The following is an 18085-nucleotide window of genomic DNA, read 5'->3' as shown; positions in this document are numbered from 1 at the left end:
TCTAGTGAATATAAAAAGTGGTTATTACACTCTTCAATTTCCAAATTAAATTTTTATTTTTATAATTTTGGTCTCTTTATTGATATCTTCTATTTGTTGATTCATCACTTTCATATTTTCTTTTAATCTTTTAAAATTGGTTTTCTTTAGTTCTTTGTACATACTAATAGTAGTTGATTTGAAGTTTTTGTTTATTCAGTCCAAGAATCTAGGCTCCTTCAGAGAGTTTCTATTGCTTGTTTTCTGAGTATGGATCTTATTTACTATTTCTTTGCATATATCATATTTTTTTTGTTGTTGAAAAACTGGATATTTTAGATAATATGTTGTAGTAACTCTGGATTCCAATTCTTTCCCATAACTGGGGGGTTTGTTTTTTGGCTGTTTATTTTATATTTTATTATTTAATTTAAATTTTTTTTGTTTAGTGCCATGCCTGAATTAATTCTGCAATGTCTCTCTTTTTTTGCAATATGTGACCACCATAGTGTCTACTCAGTATTTTTTAAGCTATTGTTTTTATTTTTTAAGTGTGCTGACCTTCACTTCTTTTTCAGCATAGCTTAATAATGTTCATCCAGTTATTGGTGAAAGGTTGTACTCAAACACCTTGAGCCAGTAAGTTTCTAACCTTTGCCAATTGATCTGTGTGTCATTGGGAAACATATTTGAAGTTCAGGCAGAGAAAAACAAATACCATGTGGTTTCACTTATTTATGGAATCTAGAAAAACAAAACAAATGAACAAAACAAAACAAAAACAGAGATTAAAGTGATGGTTACCAGAGGGGAGGGGTAGGAGGATGGGTGAAAAAAGTGAAAGGGAATATAGTCAATAATATTGTGATAAGTTTGCATGGTGACCCATGATTACTAGAATTAGTGGGATGATCACACCGTAAGGTGTAAAAATATCAAATCACTATATTATACACTTGAAACTAATATAACTAATATGATATTGTATACCAATTATATTTAAATAAAAAATGAACCAATTATAAAGTTGTTAAGTAGGTATTCGAAAGCCTATAAAGAGAACTGTATTATCATGTGGGAAGCAGCTCCCACCCCTGCGGGTGGGGGAACAAAAGTAAGAAATTAGAATTATTAAAATATAGTGATTTAGAAACAGGGTCCTATGGAGCTGAAACTCCTTTGGAGGGAGTGTAGCTTGACTGTTATTTGTTTCTCTGAACTCAGAAGAGAGGCAGGATAAGCTTGGAACCCAGATTTTTAAAGCCAGTGCTGTTATCACTAAAGGAGCACAATAAGACTAGTATGGCAACTGTTGGAAAACTGCAACCTGGATTCAGTTTCTCCCCTAGGAAGGAACTATTGCTATAGTGGCTGTGATAATGCTCACATAGGCACAGCAAGCAGAAGGAAAGCCCATGTGAAGCAGGTACTAAGGAGTCATTTACTCTTTCTCTTATCTTGTAGTCTCCCTCTAGCATGTTCTGCTGTTAGAGCATAAAATGGAGCCAGATGGGAAAATAGAAATGTGGTTTGCAGAATTTCAGCATAAGAGAGTATGAGTTTTGAGCTGAGCTAATAATAATTGTGACATAAAATGTTTTCATTGCAGGTTCGATTGGTTCAATATATATAGGACCATTAAGATAGTCTTGCTTTAGTAGCTGGTTTTAAATAAGGGTTTTACCATTTCATGCAATTTAAAAAATTAATTGGTACAAAGTTGTACGCAATATCATCTTGCAATATTTTTTTTAATTTATTTATGTATTAAAAATTGCTCATTCCAATAATTAAAACCATTTGGATAACAAACAAATTTTATATATATAATCAGTGATTTTATATATATAAATATATAAATTTATATATATAAATATATAAATAAATATATATTTATTTATATTATATATAAATAATATATATATATTTATATATATAAATATATAAATATATATATATATAAAATCACTATGATTAAATTGCATTTTACAGCCTGCAAGACGCCTTGGACCAGCATGGTTTTTACTCTAGATTTCACTGTTGTCCCACTTAGCTTCTTCCTTCACCAATATCCAAGTGCTTTTCATTCCCTGCCAGCCAGACAGGCAGACAGGGGAGGCAGGTGCGAACTTCATAGTCAGTGTTCTTTGAAAAGGGCATTTAAACTTGATCCAACCTCTCTGCACCTTACAAAGTCAAGGGCTAAAGTAAAATAAGAAGGCAACGCTTGTGGAATGTACAGTGCATATTGGCAGTATGTGACTCATTTCTTTTGAAGGAAGTGGAATTTTCTTTTGCATTTCTGTCCTCTTCCATTTTGATTTACCAAATTTCTCAATCTCTGCTATATCAGGTTTGTCAGACTTGGTCAAAGAGGAAGCAGAGCTAGGCATGTGAATGAGTGAGTCTGACCTGCTCCTCATCTTGTAATATTTTTAAAGACTAGCATCTGTAGAGATGTTTCATTTTTCTTTTCTGGCATGAGTTATTTATGCCTTTTCTCTTGATCAGTCTTGCTAATGCATTGTCAGTTTTGTTGTTTTTTTTGAAATTACTAAATTTAGGTTTTTTGATACTTTGGAATTTTAGCATTTTTAAAAGATTTCACTAACTGTTGCTCATATTATTTTCTTTCTTTCACCTTCTTTAGGTTGATTTTCTTAATATGGATACTTGGATCATTGCTATGCATCTTTTCTTTTAAAAAGTACAAGCATATATAATAAAGTCCCTGCAAGTATGGCTGTAGCTGCTTTCCATATGTTCTTATGTATGAATTGTATTTTATTATTATTCAGTTCAAAATGTTTTTTTAAAAACTTCCATTGTGATTTTTTTTGGAAACATGGATCACTTAGTGATTTGTTTTGAAATGAGGTGAGTTAATGAAATTCATATGCTTAGAAACCAGATAGACAGTAGGAGCTCACTTTGTAGCCTACCAGAATGAATTACATGGTCTAGCAAGGGCTCAATCAGGAGGCAGCGTTGTTATATTCCTTCCATAGAGAGGTATGAAAGGAAATTACATTCAGGCTTCAAATTACTTATGAATAAAAATTTATATCAATGAGCATAGTTGAGATAATTTTATCTTAAAATATTCCAAAGGGCCAGCATATGTCCCCATGCATGTTTGTAGATGTATCTAAGTGATGCTTCCATGATCACCAGGTTTGGGGGAACATCTCTTGATAGTTTGCACTTACTTTTATATTTTAGGAAATTAAACACCATAACTACAATTATTTATATATCTTTTATAGCTCAGTTATGTTGTCATCAAGAGCCTTTTAATTTATTGACATAGAGACAAAGATTGATATGTCATCATTAACATTTTAGGCATTAGTATAGGATTCAGATCCAAGAACTCATGACTTCTGTTCACAGGAATAAATTAAGAATTAAGATATTGTAAATGTGTCCATGTAATTTTACTCAGCAAATGACATACATCATACAGGGATATAAAATATTCAATATTATAGAGGCAATTTCATTTAATAAGGTCATATGCTGCTTACATCACTAGTTTTGCCCTGTCTACCTCTACTAGTAATAACACCAAATTGCATGCTTTTACTCTGTATATATTTTACTATCTACTTATCTATATACTTATACATGTATATACTTGTGTATATACTTATACATTTTTTGGGGCAGTGTCAGGTGAGGGCTTCCTTAGGATGCAGAATTCCATTAGGTATATAGCCCAGAACCACACGGCCTATCTGACAGCTACAGTGAATGAATAGGCAATTGTATCATAGGTTTTGGGGTTTGTTTGTTTTTTTTTGATTTGTAAATGCCAAGGAGAAAGTCTTTCCTTTATTATTTTCCTTAACTTTGCATTATACAATATTTAGAGTGTAAAAAAACAATATAAGTAAGCTATAAAAATGCACAAATGACTAATGGTACAATGATAAATAGAACATTATTAATACCATTTAAGTTGTCTGGACTCATTCTGGAGTCCATCCACCTCCTGACTGGAGCATTGGCTTTGCTTCTCTCAATTCATGGCTTCCATTACTGAGTCCAAAGGAGCTGCTCAAGTTGTTCTGTCTCAGCCACTGGGCCAGGTTTAAGAGAATCTGTAGCTAATGTCATTAAAGAGACAGCTTGGAAGTTGTACAATCATTTCTTACATTCTGTTGCCAGAAATTAGTCATTTAGTTGCACTTATCTGTGGGGCTGGGTGGCCATATGTCTAGTTAAAATCAGGGGGGTGTTCTGTTAGTAAAAGGAAGAATAAGCATGTGGACACTGGGGAAAAGTGAGCAGCCAGTTACTGATGTATTCACATGTTTGCCTTTACAAGATAAAGCCAAATTGTTTTTCAGAGGGTTTAAATCAATTTATACCCACCAGTAAGGCATAAAATTTCCACTAATACACATTTTCGACAATAGTTGTTATTGTCATATATCTTCTATTTCGTGAATTTGATAGGTGTAAAATAGAATTTCATTATGGTCTTAAGTTGCATTTCCATGATAACTAATGAGATTGAGTGTCCAGTGTCCACTTGTAATTTCTCTTCAGTGAAATAAATACATATTCAAATCTTCTGCCTATGCGCCTCCTGATGAGTAGTTTACATTTTTATTCATTTTATTACACTTATTTTTTATATATATTAGGAAATTAAACGCTATAACTACAATTATCTATGCATCATTGTTAGGCCAGTTAGAAAATTAAACATGATAGCTACAATTATTTATATACTCTCTTAGATCAGCCAAATGGGTATGTATGAGCAGGCTGAATTAAACCAAAATCTGGGAAAAACCATTTATCAAATGACTTGAGAAAAGATGTTTATGTTCCAAAAGAGATATCAGATGCTGACTACACATTTCTAGTATTAAGTATTTTCCTGCATTTTGAATCTGCCTCTGAGACAATATTTCTACAAAACCATGTAACCTTTAGCCTGAATAATGCCAGTAACATACATTATTGACTAGTCCTTGGCCCTCATTGGTAACAGAGAATTCTTTTTTGAGACTACAGACATATGAAACGACAGACATATGAAAACTACTTTTACTCCTGACTGCTATTCATGGGAGAAAATATAAATTTTAACTGTATTTGTACTTAACCTGTTCTCTTATATTATTTAAATTGATCTCTGTGGAAATATACATATAATTTTGATAAAAACACTTAATATGAGATCTAATAAACTAAGTATACACATTATTTATTTTAATAATCATGTTTCTTGCCATTTTGCAGATAAGAAATCTTGATTTTCCTAAGTCACAAATTAGAAAGTAATAGAACTGGAATATAAACTGAGGTCTGTCTGACTCCAAAGCTTCTAACATAACTTCCCTACTTGAAGTGTTTTCTGGTAGGAATCTTGATTTTGGAAAGACTAAGAAAATAAATACTATTTCTGAAATAAGACTTTTGTTCTATGAAGAGTTTACTGAAACACAAAAATGTAAGTAGCCAGTGACAATACAAATGAGATGTACAAGTTTACATTAATATCAATTCAGTTTCATTGTTTGTTACTTTGTATGTTACTTCGCCCTATTAATTTTTGACTGAGTCTTTTCTCCATTTTTCTTTGGCCAAATAGTAGAACATGTAAAATTAAAAAAAAATTAGAAAATATTAGCATAAACTGGAAGTTCTGTGAGAACTGATCTTCCTCATCCTGGGCATTCGGGAACTTCTAAGAGTATAGAAAGCCAGTGCTTTTCGTTAGTATGTGAAATTGCAGTTAGGAATCCAGAAGTCTCAGGGATCACTGGAGGGGGAAAACCCATTATCTTTTCTGTGAGCTAGGGGGTCCCAAACTCTGGTCCCAAGACTGGTACCAGTTAGTAGCCTGTTAGGAACCAGATGTACAGCAAGAGGTAAGTGGCAGGCTAGCAGGGAATCTTCATCTGTATTTGCAGCCACTCTCCAGCACTAGCATCACCTCCTCAGCTCCACCTCAGAACATCAAGCATTAGGTTCTCATAGGAGCATCGGTCCCTGGTGCTAAAAAGGTTGGGACCTCTGGCCTACAAAACATAAATGGTTTGGCCCTGTCTCTCTCACCCATTCATTTCCTGGCTGCAGATCTACTGACTTCTATCTGCTCTCTTCATGCCAGGCTTTTGGACATGCTGTTCTCTGTACTTAGAGTACTGCCTTTCCCTGTACTCCTGCACTCCTGCTACTCTCCCTGAATTTATCATAATTACAATTTCTGTAAACTGAGAGTTATCTGGGGGTAAATGCTGCAGCCCCAAGTGATGCAGGTGAGTATTCTCAGGGCAAACAGGAAATGAGTTAAAGAAACAACATATGAATACAGTCTAATTTAATATAATACAAACAATTAATTAGATGTATTTGGAGTAAATACTAAAGGCTCCCTTTCTGAGAGGACAGATGAACTTGTCTTTCAAAAGCGAAGAAGAAATAAGTTTCACAGATAAAAACTGGAGAAATCCATTGCCAGCAAAAAGCAGAAGTAATTGGGAATACTATTATAAGGAACCAGTACTACATGTGAAGCACTATAGTATTATTTAAAAGTAGATTTAATTGAAAATGTTTATTGTTAACAGGGAAAATACTAACTTTTTTAAAAAAGTGTAAATTTATATGGTAAAAGGAGAGATAAAATGGAATCGCTAATAAAAAGAAAACATTCCTTTACAACTTTTAGTCAAGTAAAATGCAATTTGAAATTTTAAGTAATCTAGATTGTAATAATCTTGAAACAGGAGTCATCAGAACCTTTAGATTGTGGCTAAAACATTGCTCAGAGAAAATTTTATAGTTCCCAATGTTTTAACACAAGCGAATAAGAATGAACAAAATATTATCATTGTTTTTTCAACTTTAGAATTTATGTAGTAAATAACATAGTAAACCCAAGCAAAGTGTCAGAAAATAACATATAGAAAAATAAATACTAGTGAATTAAAAACCAGATTTATATTAGAATCAATGAATTCAAGATAATTTCATTGAGAAAGTGTGATACTTGAAATATTAGCTAATTTTTTAAATAAAGAAAACACAATTACACAATATTTCAATTGAGAATGAAGAAGTTATCAAAGGCACTGAAGAAATTTTAAAATAATTTTATATTTATTTTTAAAAATAAACTTGAAATACAAACAAAATCGATCAATTTCAAGAAAAAAAAATTTATTACCAAAATTGACCCTGGAAAATAGTTAATGAAAAATTAAGCAGATGAATTACCCTAGAAAAAAACATTAAAAATCAGTTCTCAAATAAGCACAACACCTCTGCAAAGTCAAGACATACCCAAAGTGTGGGAAGATGACCCATCCACATGAAACAATGATTCTCTGAAGAGGATGGGGAAACAGATAAATATCTGAAAGTCTTCTAAGAAGATAGGGGTGTAACATTTCTGTCTTCCATGATAATTCATATTTCTATCTTAATTTTATAGCCAGATTATTAGCAATCTTTCATTTATGTCTTCTACCCCTATAGCTACTTGGAAAGCTGTTTGCCTGGGCTTTCCTCTTTCCTCTGTAGCTTTTACTTTAAAAAATTGTTTGTACCTGTGCTACAGTTCCTACTCTGATTTGAAAGCCCACTCAAACATGCAGTGTTTCACATCATGTTTTATAGGAATTTTAGAGATTGATGTCTCGCTTCCTTGGTTTTCCAACTTGACAAGGCTTAGCTTTCAAAAAAATTTCATTTTTCAATTAATGGTGACATTCAATATTATTTTATATTGGTTTCAGGTGTACAGCATAGTGGTTAGACGTTTATATAATTTATGAAGTTATCTTGATTAGTTTAGTACCCCCCTGGCGCTATACATAGTTATTACAATATTATCGACTTTATCCTCCGTGCCATACTTCATATCCCCGTGACTATTTTGTTACTACCAATTTGTATCTCTTAATCCCCTCACCTTTTCCACCCAGTCCCCCAACCCTCTCTCTAATCTGCCAATCAGCAGTTCATTCTCTGTATCTATGAGTTTGTTTCCATTTTGTTCATTTATTTTGTTCTGTAGATTCCACATATAACTGAAATCATAGAATATTTGTTTTTCTGTGTCTGACTTATTTCACTTAGCATAACACCCTCTAGGTCTATCCATGTTATTGCATATGTAAGATTTCACTTCTTTTTACAGCTGTAGAAAAAAATTTTAAATTCCATAATACATATAGTGTAAGGTTTTTTGTATTTAAAAAAAGGACATAATATATATACATAAAAAACTTTTCAAAAGACACAAAAGAAAATATTTAACAGTCATTACTTCTGGGAAGCTGGGAAAGGAGAGGGGAATTTAACATTCATGCTTCTTGAAATCCTTTTACCATGTGTGTGTTAGTATTGAATAAACTGGATAGATATATAAAATAATAACATTGTATTTTAACTTGGGAATCTTCACATCATAATGTAAAGAAATTTCAGGCATCTTTTCAGTAATAGACAATAGAATTTTGAGCAGGCACCACTGTCAAGACTTCAGATCATGAAAGCATAGGTTTGCCCTCTGTAGAGAGTATTTTTCTACAGTCAGGTATGAAATTTTAACATTCAAAAATGTTTCCTTTTTGTTACCAAGCAGAAGATATTCAATAAATATTAATGACTAAAAGTATGAACCCATGTTGCCCACTCCCACATCGATCATGTTCGGTTGTAATCATCTCTGACATTTCTCACTCTAAAAGGCGTAGGCATGCATCATGACTTAGGTTTAGGGCTACTTTCACAATCCAATACCAACCAATTCATTCAATCAAAAAACCGGTTTGATATTGCGGAAATGAAATAGTTAGTTTATTGACTAGGTTTTCCACTTCTTTGTTTCTGGTAGTATTGAATGGGTGGATTATAAGGCTCTACTAATTCAATTAATTTGACAATTAAAGTAATATTTAAATCAGTAATTGTTGAAATGTATTTTGTAGCTCAACAATAACAGGTAATAAGTAAATTATTTTACTTTTCAACTACTGTTTTACTATTTAGTGTATATTCCAAATTAGACTTCAAAAGGAGAAGTTATATTAACAACTCATAAACTCTTCCATGTGAAAAGACATTTGCTTTAATTCTTCCAGTGACAGAAAGCTCATTCCTTAACCATAATAATACTTTCTTGAAAACTGATTTAGGTGCACTCTGTTCTTTTATTCTTCATAATTTAATTAATTAATCACATTTTTAGACAGATTTCAATAATTTTGGGGAACTAATTTCTATGATTAATTACTTATTTGATCACTTGCTTTATACAAGCATGATTTAAAAAATCACATTTAACTTTGTATCCTCTTTGTATCTGTGAGATTTTAAAACAATTAACTCACAAGATTTCTCAGCTATTTTTAAGCTCCCCAGATTAGGCTTCATGAAGAACTTGGCATAATATTTAGTAAGCAAGAAACAATTAATAACAACTTTAATAACAATAAAGTTTGCATATTTATTTTAGTTGAGACTATGGGTTTAAAAAGAATTCTTATAGCTTTGAATGCAGATGATTAAGGTGTGTGAGACCGAATTTATCTTTGTTTAGATTTCTTTTCTGAGCAGCATTTCGAGCATTTAACATGTTTGACATTAAAGAGGAATCCCAGGGTTATGTGAATTTTTGTCTCTATCCTGCTACCAGTCTTAAATGAATCATGTGCTGTAAATTAACATTTTTAATCTAGTAAGTAAAAATAAATGCTCTTTTTACCTCATTGCTTTGTTATAAATGTGACATGAAATATCTGTCAATTTGATTATGAAATTTAAAAACTACATAAACCTGTGACCCTTGTTAATGTGCCATTACAATGACATGAAAGGGAGACAGAACTGCAGAGTAGTTAATTACATGGTCTTTGAAATCAGACAGATCTGGATTTGAGTCCTGGCTCCATAATCAACAGGGAAGCATTGGTCAAGTTACTTATTTTACCTGACACTTATCTTTAAAATGAGAATGCAAGTGCAGAATTTCTCACCTCAGATTCTTTAAACTTTTAAACCATGCTTATGTAATGTTTTAATAGCTAGTCTATGTTCACAATATTAGTTTTAAATTTAACTTATGGGCATTCTACTACCTAGAAATATTGATTCTCCTTTAAAGAATTCCTCTGGTGTGTTTGGTTGCACAAATATTTATTTGTATTCTTTTAATTTAATTTTCATCATTCTTCAGGCTATGGGAGTTCCAAGGGAGAATTCCCAGGATGAATGGATTGAGGACTGTTAGATGACCAAAGTATCTGGTGGTCATTGAGAGCTGATGTTTATGTTGGAGCAACTCTTAGTTATGTCCCAATAATATCCAGGAGGCATCAAAATGAAAAGATTTTGAAAATGATACAGGTATATCAGAAGATATTGCTCTCTTATATCTCTTCTTCTTCCTTTTTTGGTGGGGGTCAGGTAAGTGAATAAGATAAAATTAGAGTTGATAGACTGCTGAAATTTCAGAATTATAAGGATATTCTCTCTCTTTATTAATTCCACAAACATTTATTGAATAACTTTTAGCAGGGGAAAATTAAAACTTTCGTTTCAGGCTACACAAGTTGTTGTTTACGTCCAGTTTATGTTCTGATTTATGGGAATATTATTGTGTCTGGATCATAACATATTCCAAAAAATACTAGAATAACTTGGACAGTTTATTATTAGGTGCATTACTCTGGACTATGCCTAGGATCACTCTACATGTGACACTAGAGGAATCCCAGTACCCAGGTTTGTGGACAAGCAGGCATAAGAGTGGGAAAGGAGTGAAGAGGGGTGATATTCTACCAGCCATTTCAGGTATAGTGAATAAAAAGGTATTATGGCATGAGTCTCACTTAATACAAATATATATTTTAGATAAGTTAATTATACTTTACTGCCTTAGAAACATCATTATTCAGGCATAGAGAAAGTCATTTGAAGTTAACAAATCAGTGGATTCAAAATTATTAAAGAAATATCTATACTTTCACAGAAGGATTGGTTTGTAAAAAGCATTAAAACTTGTTTGGTGGGTCGCAGAGTCTTGTTGGAGATAGTCAGGGCCAGTGAGGTTGGAGTCAGTAGGGAAATGAGGAGAAAACAAAAATAAGGCTTTCTGCAATTCTGCTTCCTCACTGCAGGGATCATACTGTGTTCCTTTGTAATAGTGTGGTTTATTACTTCTTATTCATGTAGAATTAATTGGAGGAATGAAGAGAAACTTTGGTTCCTCTGGTCAAAAACATTAGATCAACATGCAAATTTACTAAAGAATTTTCAGAGTTTGATTTTTTTTTTTTTTTTGCATTGGACCGACATTAGAGATGCTGATAAACATTTATATACTTCACGCTAGTAACATTTCTTCAAAGGCATGAACAATATATTTGGCTATTATATAGATCAGAAAGGTTTTGGTGATAAGGAAGTGTATTTGAAAGGAATCTCTTAACAAACACTTCAACAGATATTCAAATAAAGTCATCAGATAAAATTTTATTTGTTTGTTAAGTCAAAAAACTTAGATATCAAGGAAACATGGCAGAGTGAAAGACATCCCCAGATATCACCCCTTGAAATAAAAATAAGCTGAACATCTAAAACTCAACAAAAAACACCCAAAGTGCACACCAGCATGTCTGAGTGTGGCATCTGTGCATAAGAGCTACCATAGGTCAGAACCCCAAGTGTTGGGTGGTGGACTCAGAGAAATAAAGAAGCTGCCTCTCACAGCCTCTGAGCTCCTTGCAGGAAGAGGGGGAGAAGTGAAGGCATGGCAATAGCCTTGAACAACCCTGCCTGGAGGTGCTGGGACTTGTACGCAGCCGGCAGCAGGGCCCAATCATCGAGGCAGAAGCAGAGAAGTGGAACAGGACCACAGAGAAAAAAACAGTTGATTTTTGTCGGCCCCAGATGCAAAGCCGAGGCTGAGCCTCGGTCCTCCTCCCCCAACCCAGAGGGCCCCTACCCCAATACCCTCTGAGACCAAACACCTTGGAGCCCCAGGGGTATTTGAGTGAATGCTGCCTCCAGAGCTACCTGCGGGAGGAGGAAAAGGGAGAAGGAGCAGTGACTTCAAGCTGCAAGTTCCCTGAACAGCAGAGTGTGGGAAGGTTCTGGGCTACACGTGGCTGCCGACTGCAGGGCCCAGTCATCATGACAGAGATCAGAGAAGTGGCCAGCAGAGAAACAACAGTCGATTCTTATTGACTGTGGTTTCAAAACTGAGGCTGAGCCACATCCCCTAACCTCCAGCTAAGAGGGCCCCTTTCCCCATACTCTTCAAAACAGAAAACTTCAGAGCCCCAGGGGAATCTGAGCAAATGCTACCAAAACTGCTAACACTGACAGGGACCGAAACTGAGGGTAGCAAGCGTGACTAAATATCTATCAGAAAATAAAAACGTATTTGAAAACCTTTATATAAAGCAGGGCTCCAAAAGTCTTAGACACCACCTACTGGAAACCAAAGGAAAAGTGCCTTCTTTGCAACAGGCTAAAGAGAGACCTTTATATAATAAATCTTTCTGGAATAAAAGCAGAATACATTTCAATTAATGCCCAGGCAGAGAAATAGTTCATTAAACACCATGAACAACCAAGGTGATGAGAAATCTCAGAAATAAGGAGAAAAATTTCCAGAAAATAAGCTTACAGACATAAAAATATACTACTCAAATAACACAGTATTCAAGATGGTACCTCTAAAAAAACTCAGTGAGTTCCAAATGAGTCATATCAACAGTTTCAGGAATTGAAAAAAAACGAGATGAGCAGAATGAGTTCTTTAGCAAGGAGATTGCAACCCTCAAAAAGAATAGAATAGATCTTCTGGAGATAAAACACACACACACACACACACACACACACACACACACACACACACACTACAAGAGTTGAAAAATGAAATAGCAAGCTTAGGAAATAGAGTTGACCAAATGGAGAAAAGGATCACTGATATCTAAGACAGAAATATAAAAATAAATCAGAAGGAAGAAGAGAGAAGCTGAAAAATGAAAAATAATGAAAGAGAAATACAAGAACTAGCTGATACCATCAGGAGTGGAAGCATAAGAATAATGGACATTATTGAAGGCAAGGCAAAAGAGCAGGAACTATAAAGCGTTTTCAAACAAATAGTGGACATGAAACAAATGATAATGATAGTACAACATATTAAAACTTTTGAGACATGGCAAAAGCAGTCATAAGAGGAAAGTTCATATCATTACAGGCCTATCTCAAAAAAAAAAAAAAAGACAAGCCTAAATAAACAACCTAACACTTCATCTTAAAAAAGTAAAAAAGAAAAAAAATGAAACCTTAAATCAGCAGAAGGAAAGAAATCATCAAAATTAGAGCAGAAATAAATGAAATTGAAACAAAAATACAATAGAAAATATAAATGCAATAAAGAGCTGGTTCTTTGAAAAGGTTAATAAAATTGACAAAACTTTATTTAGAATCACTAAAGAAAAAAGGGAAAGGACACAAATTTAAAAAATCAGGGATGAAAGAGGGGAAATTATAAGTGACATTGCAAAAATACAAAGTATCATACAAGATACTATGAAAAAGTATATAATACCAAATTTAATAACCAAGAAGAAATGGACCAGTACTTAGAAAAATACAATTTCCTAGGCTGAATCAAGAAGAACTGAAAAATCTATAGACCAATCAGCAGTATGTAAATTGAAGCAATCATCAAAAAACTACCAAAAAGTAAAAGTTCAGGACCAGATGGATTCACCAGTGAATTTTACCAAACATTCAAAGAAAATTTAGTACCTATTCTCATCAAGGTCTTCCAAAAAATTGAAGAGGAAGCAATACTTCCTAACATATTTTAAGAGGCCAATATTACTCTGATACCAAAACCTAGTAAAGACAACACAAGAAAAGAAAACTACAGACCAATATCTCTCATGAACACAGATGCAAAAGCCTAACTAAGATACTAGCGAACCAAATACAGCAACATATTAAAAAGATTATACACACTATCAATGGGGCTTCATCCCAGGGACACAGGGATGGTTCAATGTACACAAATCAATTAATGTGATACACCATATAAACAAATTAAAAACTAGGAATCATATGATCATACCAATAGATGCAGAAAAAGCCTTCGACAAGATACAGCATCCATTTATGATCAAAACATAACAAAATTGGTATAGAAGGAAAGTACCTTAACATAGTAAAGGTCTTATATGACAAACCCTCAGCCAATGTTATACTTCATGGTGAAAAACTAAAAACCTTCCCTCTAAGATCGAATGGCTACAATCAACAAGATATGTAACAACAATGTCAGAGAGGATGCAGAGAAAAAGGAACTCTCATACACTGCTGGTGGGACTGCAAATTGGTATGGCCACTATGGAAAGCAGTACGAAGGTTCCTCAAAAAACTGAGAATTGACCTACCATATGATCCAACGATCCCTCTACTGGATATTTACCTGAAAGACCTGAAAAAACTCATATTCAAAAAGATATTTGCACACCAATATTCATAGCAGCATTATTCACAATAGTCAGGACACGGATGCAACCAAAGTGTCCTACGATAGATGATTAGCTAAAGAAGCTGTGGTATATATGTACAATGAAATATTACTCAGCCATAGAAGAGATGAAATAGTGCCATTTGCAACACATGGGTGGACTTTAAAATAATCATACTAAGTGAAATAAGCCAAAAAGAAAAGGTTGAAAATCATGTGATATCATTTATTCGTAGGATATAAACCTAAAAGCAACAAATGAGCAGGACAAACAAACAGAGACTCATGGACATAGACTATAGACTAGTAGTTACCAGAGAACTATAGGCTAGTGGTTATTAGTGGGGTGGGGGAAGACTGGGCAGGTAGACGGGGTAAAGGGGGTCAAATATAAGGTTTAGGGGGAGTGGGTAAAGGAGATCAAATACATGGTAACTGAAGGAAACTGGACTTTGAGTGGTAAACACACAATACAATATACAGATGTCAAATGATAATGTACACCTGAAAATTACATAATTGTATTAACCAATGTTAGCCCAATAAACTTAATTAAAAAATAATAATAAAATAAAATAAATTAATTAATTAAAAATATAAAGTAAAAAAGACATTAAAATGTTGAAAAATGAAAAATAAATAATGTCGATAGAGAAATGGAATATATAAGAAACGATCAAGTGATAATTTAGACTGAAAAGGATATGAAATAATGAATTTAATATCTTAAAAACAGATTGGAGACAGCAGAAGAAAGGAACAGTGGAATCAAAGACAGTCAGTTTTATTCACCCAGTGTACATAAATTACAATTTGAAAAATCAGGACAGATAAATACATATATACACAGAGATAGTAATTATTTTATTTAAGGGTTTATGCTTCAGACTCTACTGGGAGTGTTACAAAGTTCACAGGACCATATTATCTCTACAAAGCAATATGAAATTTGCAATATATCTGCTTCCCTGGATTTCAGATGAATGGGATGTAAACTTGTATACCTTTTGAGGCACAGAATAGGAAGACTTTAAAAGTTTTGTTATGTAAGTAGTAATGAAGAATTCACAAACTTTGCACACAATCTATTTGCTTGCAGACTATCTGAACATTGCAATGAATTAAATGGATAGCTTATTCTAAAATTACACTTTTGGCCTAACTTTCACAACACTTTTCTCTGATTTTACTGGTATAGATAATGACCGTGTAGCCCATATATAAATAGAAAGAAAAGAAGCATGATGCCCAAAGGTTGTTAGTACATCCATCTTTGTATTTAACGTATGTCTTCAAAAGACCATCACACTGTTTCACAAATGGCCAAAACATGAAGTTGAAGGAATTACACGCTATCCAGATTATGATTACGATTCAATTATTTTTCTGAGTGTGATGGGAAATGCTTAATTGCATTTTCTCTTTGGAGAGATAGGTAGCTAGAATGTTAAATAATTGAGAAACTATTTTATTTCTTTGTAAGAATAAACAAAGCAATATTCACTGCAGTGACATATTGACAAATTTTAGAGAAGGGCTATGTAAAATGCTTTGCTTCGAGATATGCTTAGCATAATAGAAATTTGAGGATGTGGTGGTGAGTGTTCAAAAAGTAGCACCAATAGAACTAAATAACATTAACATTGTGATTAATTTTAAGTCATCCTTGAGCACAATCAAAATTGTGGTTATAAAACCTGGCCAAATTTCTCAAATCACTTTGCATTCAATGATCAATACATGATTGTGGAATATAATAGAATTGACACAAAATTTACATCTGGAGATATACATGATTTCTATGTGTGAACTGGGGAATGATTCCCAGTCCCACATAACAGGGCAGGAGTGGCTAATTTAGGGACATTACAGTGGACAGTCTGATCATCTAAGACTCCAAAATACCCCCAGAAATCCATATACTAACACTGTAGTCTCTTAAAGGCATTTTTAATCTCTTTATTTCTTAGAGTATAAATGGCTGGATTTAGGAGAGGAGTGATGACTTCATAAAATACAGCCAGAAACTTGTCCACCCAGGTGATACTAAGTGGCCACAGATAGATGAAGATGCAAGGCCCAAAGAATAGCACCACCACTGTGATGTGAGCAGTACAAGTGGAGAGAGCCTTGGATGTCCCATCCTTTGAGTGAAGGCAGACAGTAAACAGAATGTAAGAGTAAGAGATCAGCAACAGAATGAAACAGGTGGTTGCCAGTACTCCACTGTCAGCATTTATCAGCATTTCTAGACTATAGGTATCCATGCAAGCTAGCTTTATTACCAATGGAATGTCACAGAAAAAGCTATCCAATTCCCTGGGTCCACAGAAGGGCAGATTTATAATCATGGAAAGTTGGCTTATCGAATGCACAAAGCCAATGATCCACGATGTCATTACTAACCCGATGCATGTTCGTCTGTTCATGATGCTGGCGTAATGGAGTGGCTTGCAGATGGCCACATAACGGTCATAGGCCATTGACACAAGTAGCACCATTTCACCTCCTCCGAAGAAATGTACAAAAAGAACCTGACACATGCAGCCTCCAAAGGAGATGGTCTTTTTTTCCTTGAGAAAGTCTGTAATCATTTTAGGGGTAGTGACTGAGGAAAGGCAGAAATCAATGAAGGAAAGATTGGCTAACAGGAAGTACATAGGGGAGTGGAGATGAAGGTCAGAGATAATTAGGAGCACAATGAAGATGTTGCCTAAAACAGTGATCAAATAAAGCAGAGAAAAAATCACTAGGAGGAAGGCCTGGAGCTTCCATGAATCACAAAGCCCAAGAATAATAAATTCAGACACCACAGACTGGTTAACTTCTTCCATTTTGTCCAGTTTACTGTAAATTCATCTGAAAACAAAACATGAAATTATATTTTCTGAATAAACAGTATGTGAATCAAGAGGATTTCTTACGCATTGCTGATGAAAGTGTAATTTAGCCTTATCTTGTAAAGTTCAACATTCACAAATTCTACAACCCAGCAATTTCACTCCCATTTACTCACCCAAGATAAATTTTTGCATATGTATATAACAAGAAATTTATAATAATGTTTATAAGCTAAACAATGGAATATTTTTCAGAACCATGACAAATAAAGTACAATTATATATAATTATATAGATGTATCTTAATATAACAATATAACAGTAAAAGGAAAAAAAGCCCTATATGGATTAACTCAGCATAATTTTTATATAGTAAAAAGCAATAGAAAATTAACATTATAGTTTTCAGGACCATGTTTAGAATGTTAAAATCATGTACATAAAAAGATGTAAGATATAAGATACAATCTCAAGTGTGGGAAGGCCAATGGTCAGCATAAAGATGAGCACATAAGCCATTATATGATATTTTCAATTGTTTAGATCTTGTATCAGGTCATGTTTTTAGAAGTACACTTTTATTAGTAAAGAAACAAAAACAAAATGGGCATGGAAAAATGGTGAGAGTATGTTATGAATCTAAGATTATAATAAGTTCAATACTGAGGACCTGAAATAAAATAAATTTTTTTATGACATTTCGTTTTAGGGATACATGGTAAAAAAGAATTTATTTAAATTTGAA

The 18085-nt window shown here is 33.6% G+C and overlaps 1 protein-coding gene across 1 annotated transcript; it reads right to left on the bottom strand.

Moving 5' to 3' along the window:
- Positions 1-16422: 16422 nt before the first annotated feature.
- Positions 16423-17337, bottom strand: LOC107517955 (olfactory receptor 4K15-like). The gene has a single exon (XM_016159171.2). It carries the CDS (start codon positions 17332-17334, stop codon positions 16423-16425), a length of 912 nt encoding a protein of 303 aa, XP_016014657.2. The 5' UTR covers positions 17335-17337.
- Positions 17338-18085: the final 748 nt, after the last annotated feature.

This window comes from Rousettus aegyptiacus, unplaced genomic scaffold (genome assembly GCF_014176215.1).
Source record: "Rousettus aegyptiacus isolate mRouAeg1 unplaced genomic scaffold, mRouAeg1.p scaffold_m13_p_3, whole genome shotgun sequence".
Taxonomy (NCBI): domain Eukaryota; kingdom Metazoa; phylum Chordata; class Mammalia; order Chiroptera; family Pteropodidae; genus Rousettus; species Rousettus aegyptiacus.
Note: the sequence above shows the minus strand (reverse complement) of the source record. Positions and strands in the feature narration are given on the sequence as shown.

What these genes read in the sequence shown, in the direction of transcription:
- LOC107517955 (XM_016159171.2), bottom strand. Translation starts at nt 17,334, where the DNA reads ATGGAAGAAGTTAACCAGTCTGTGGTGTCTGAATTTATTATTCTTGGG.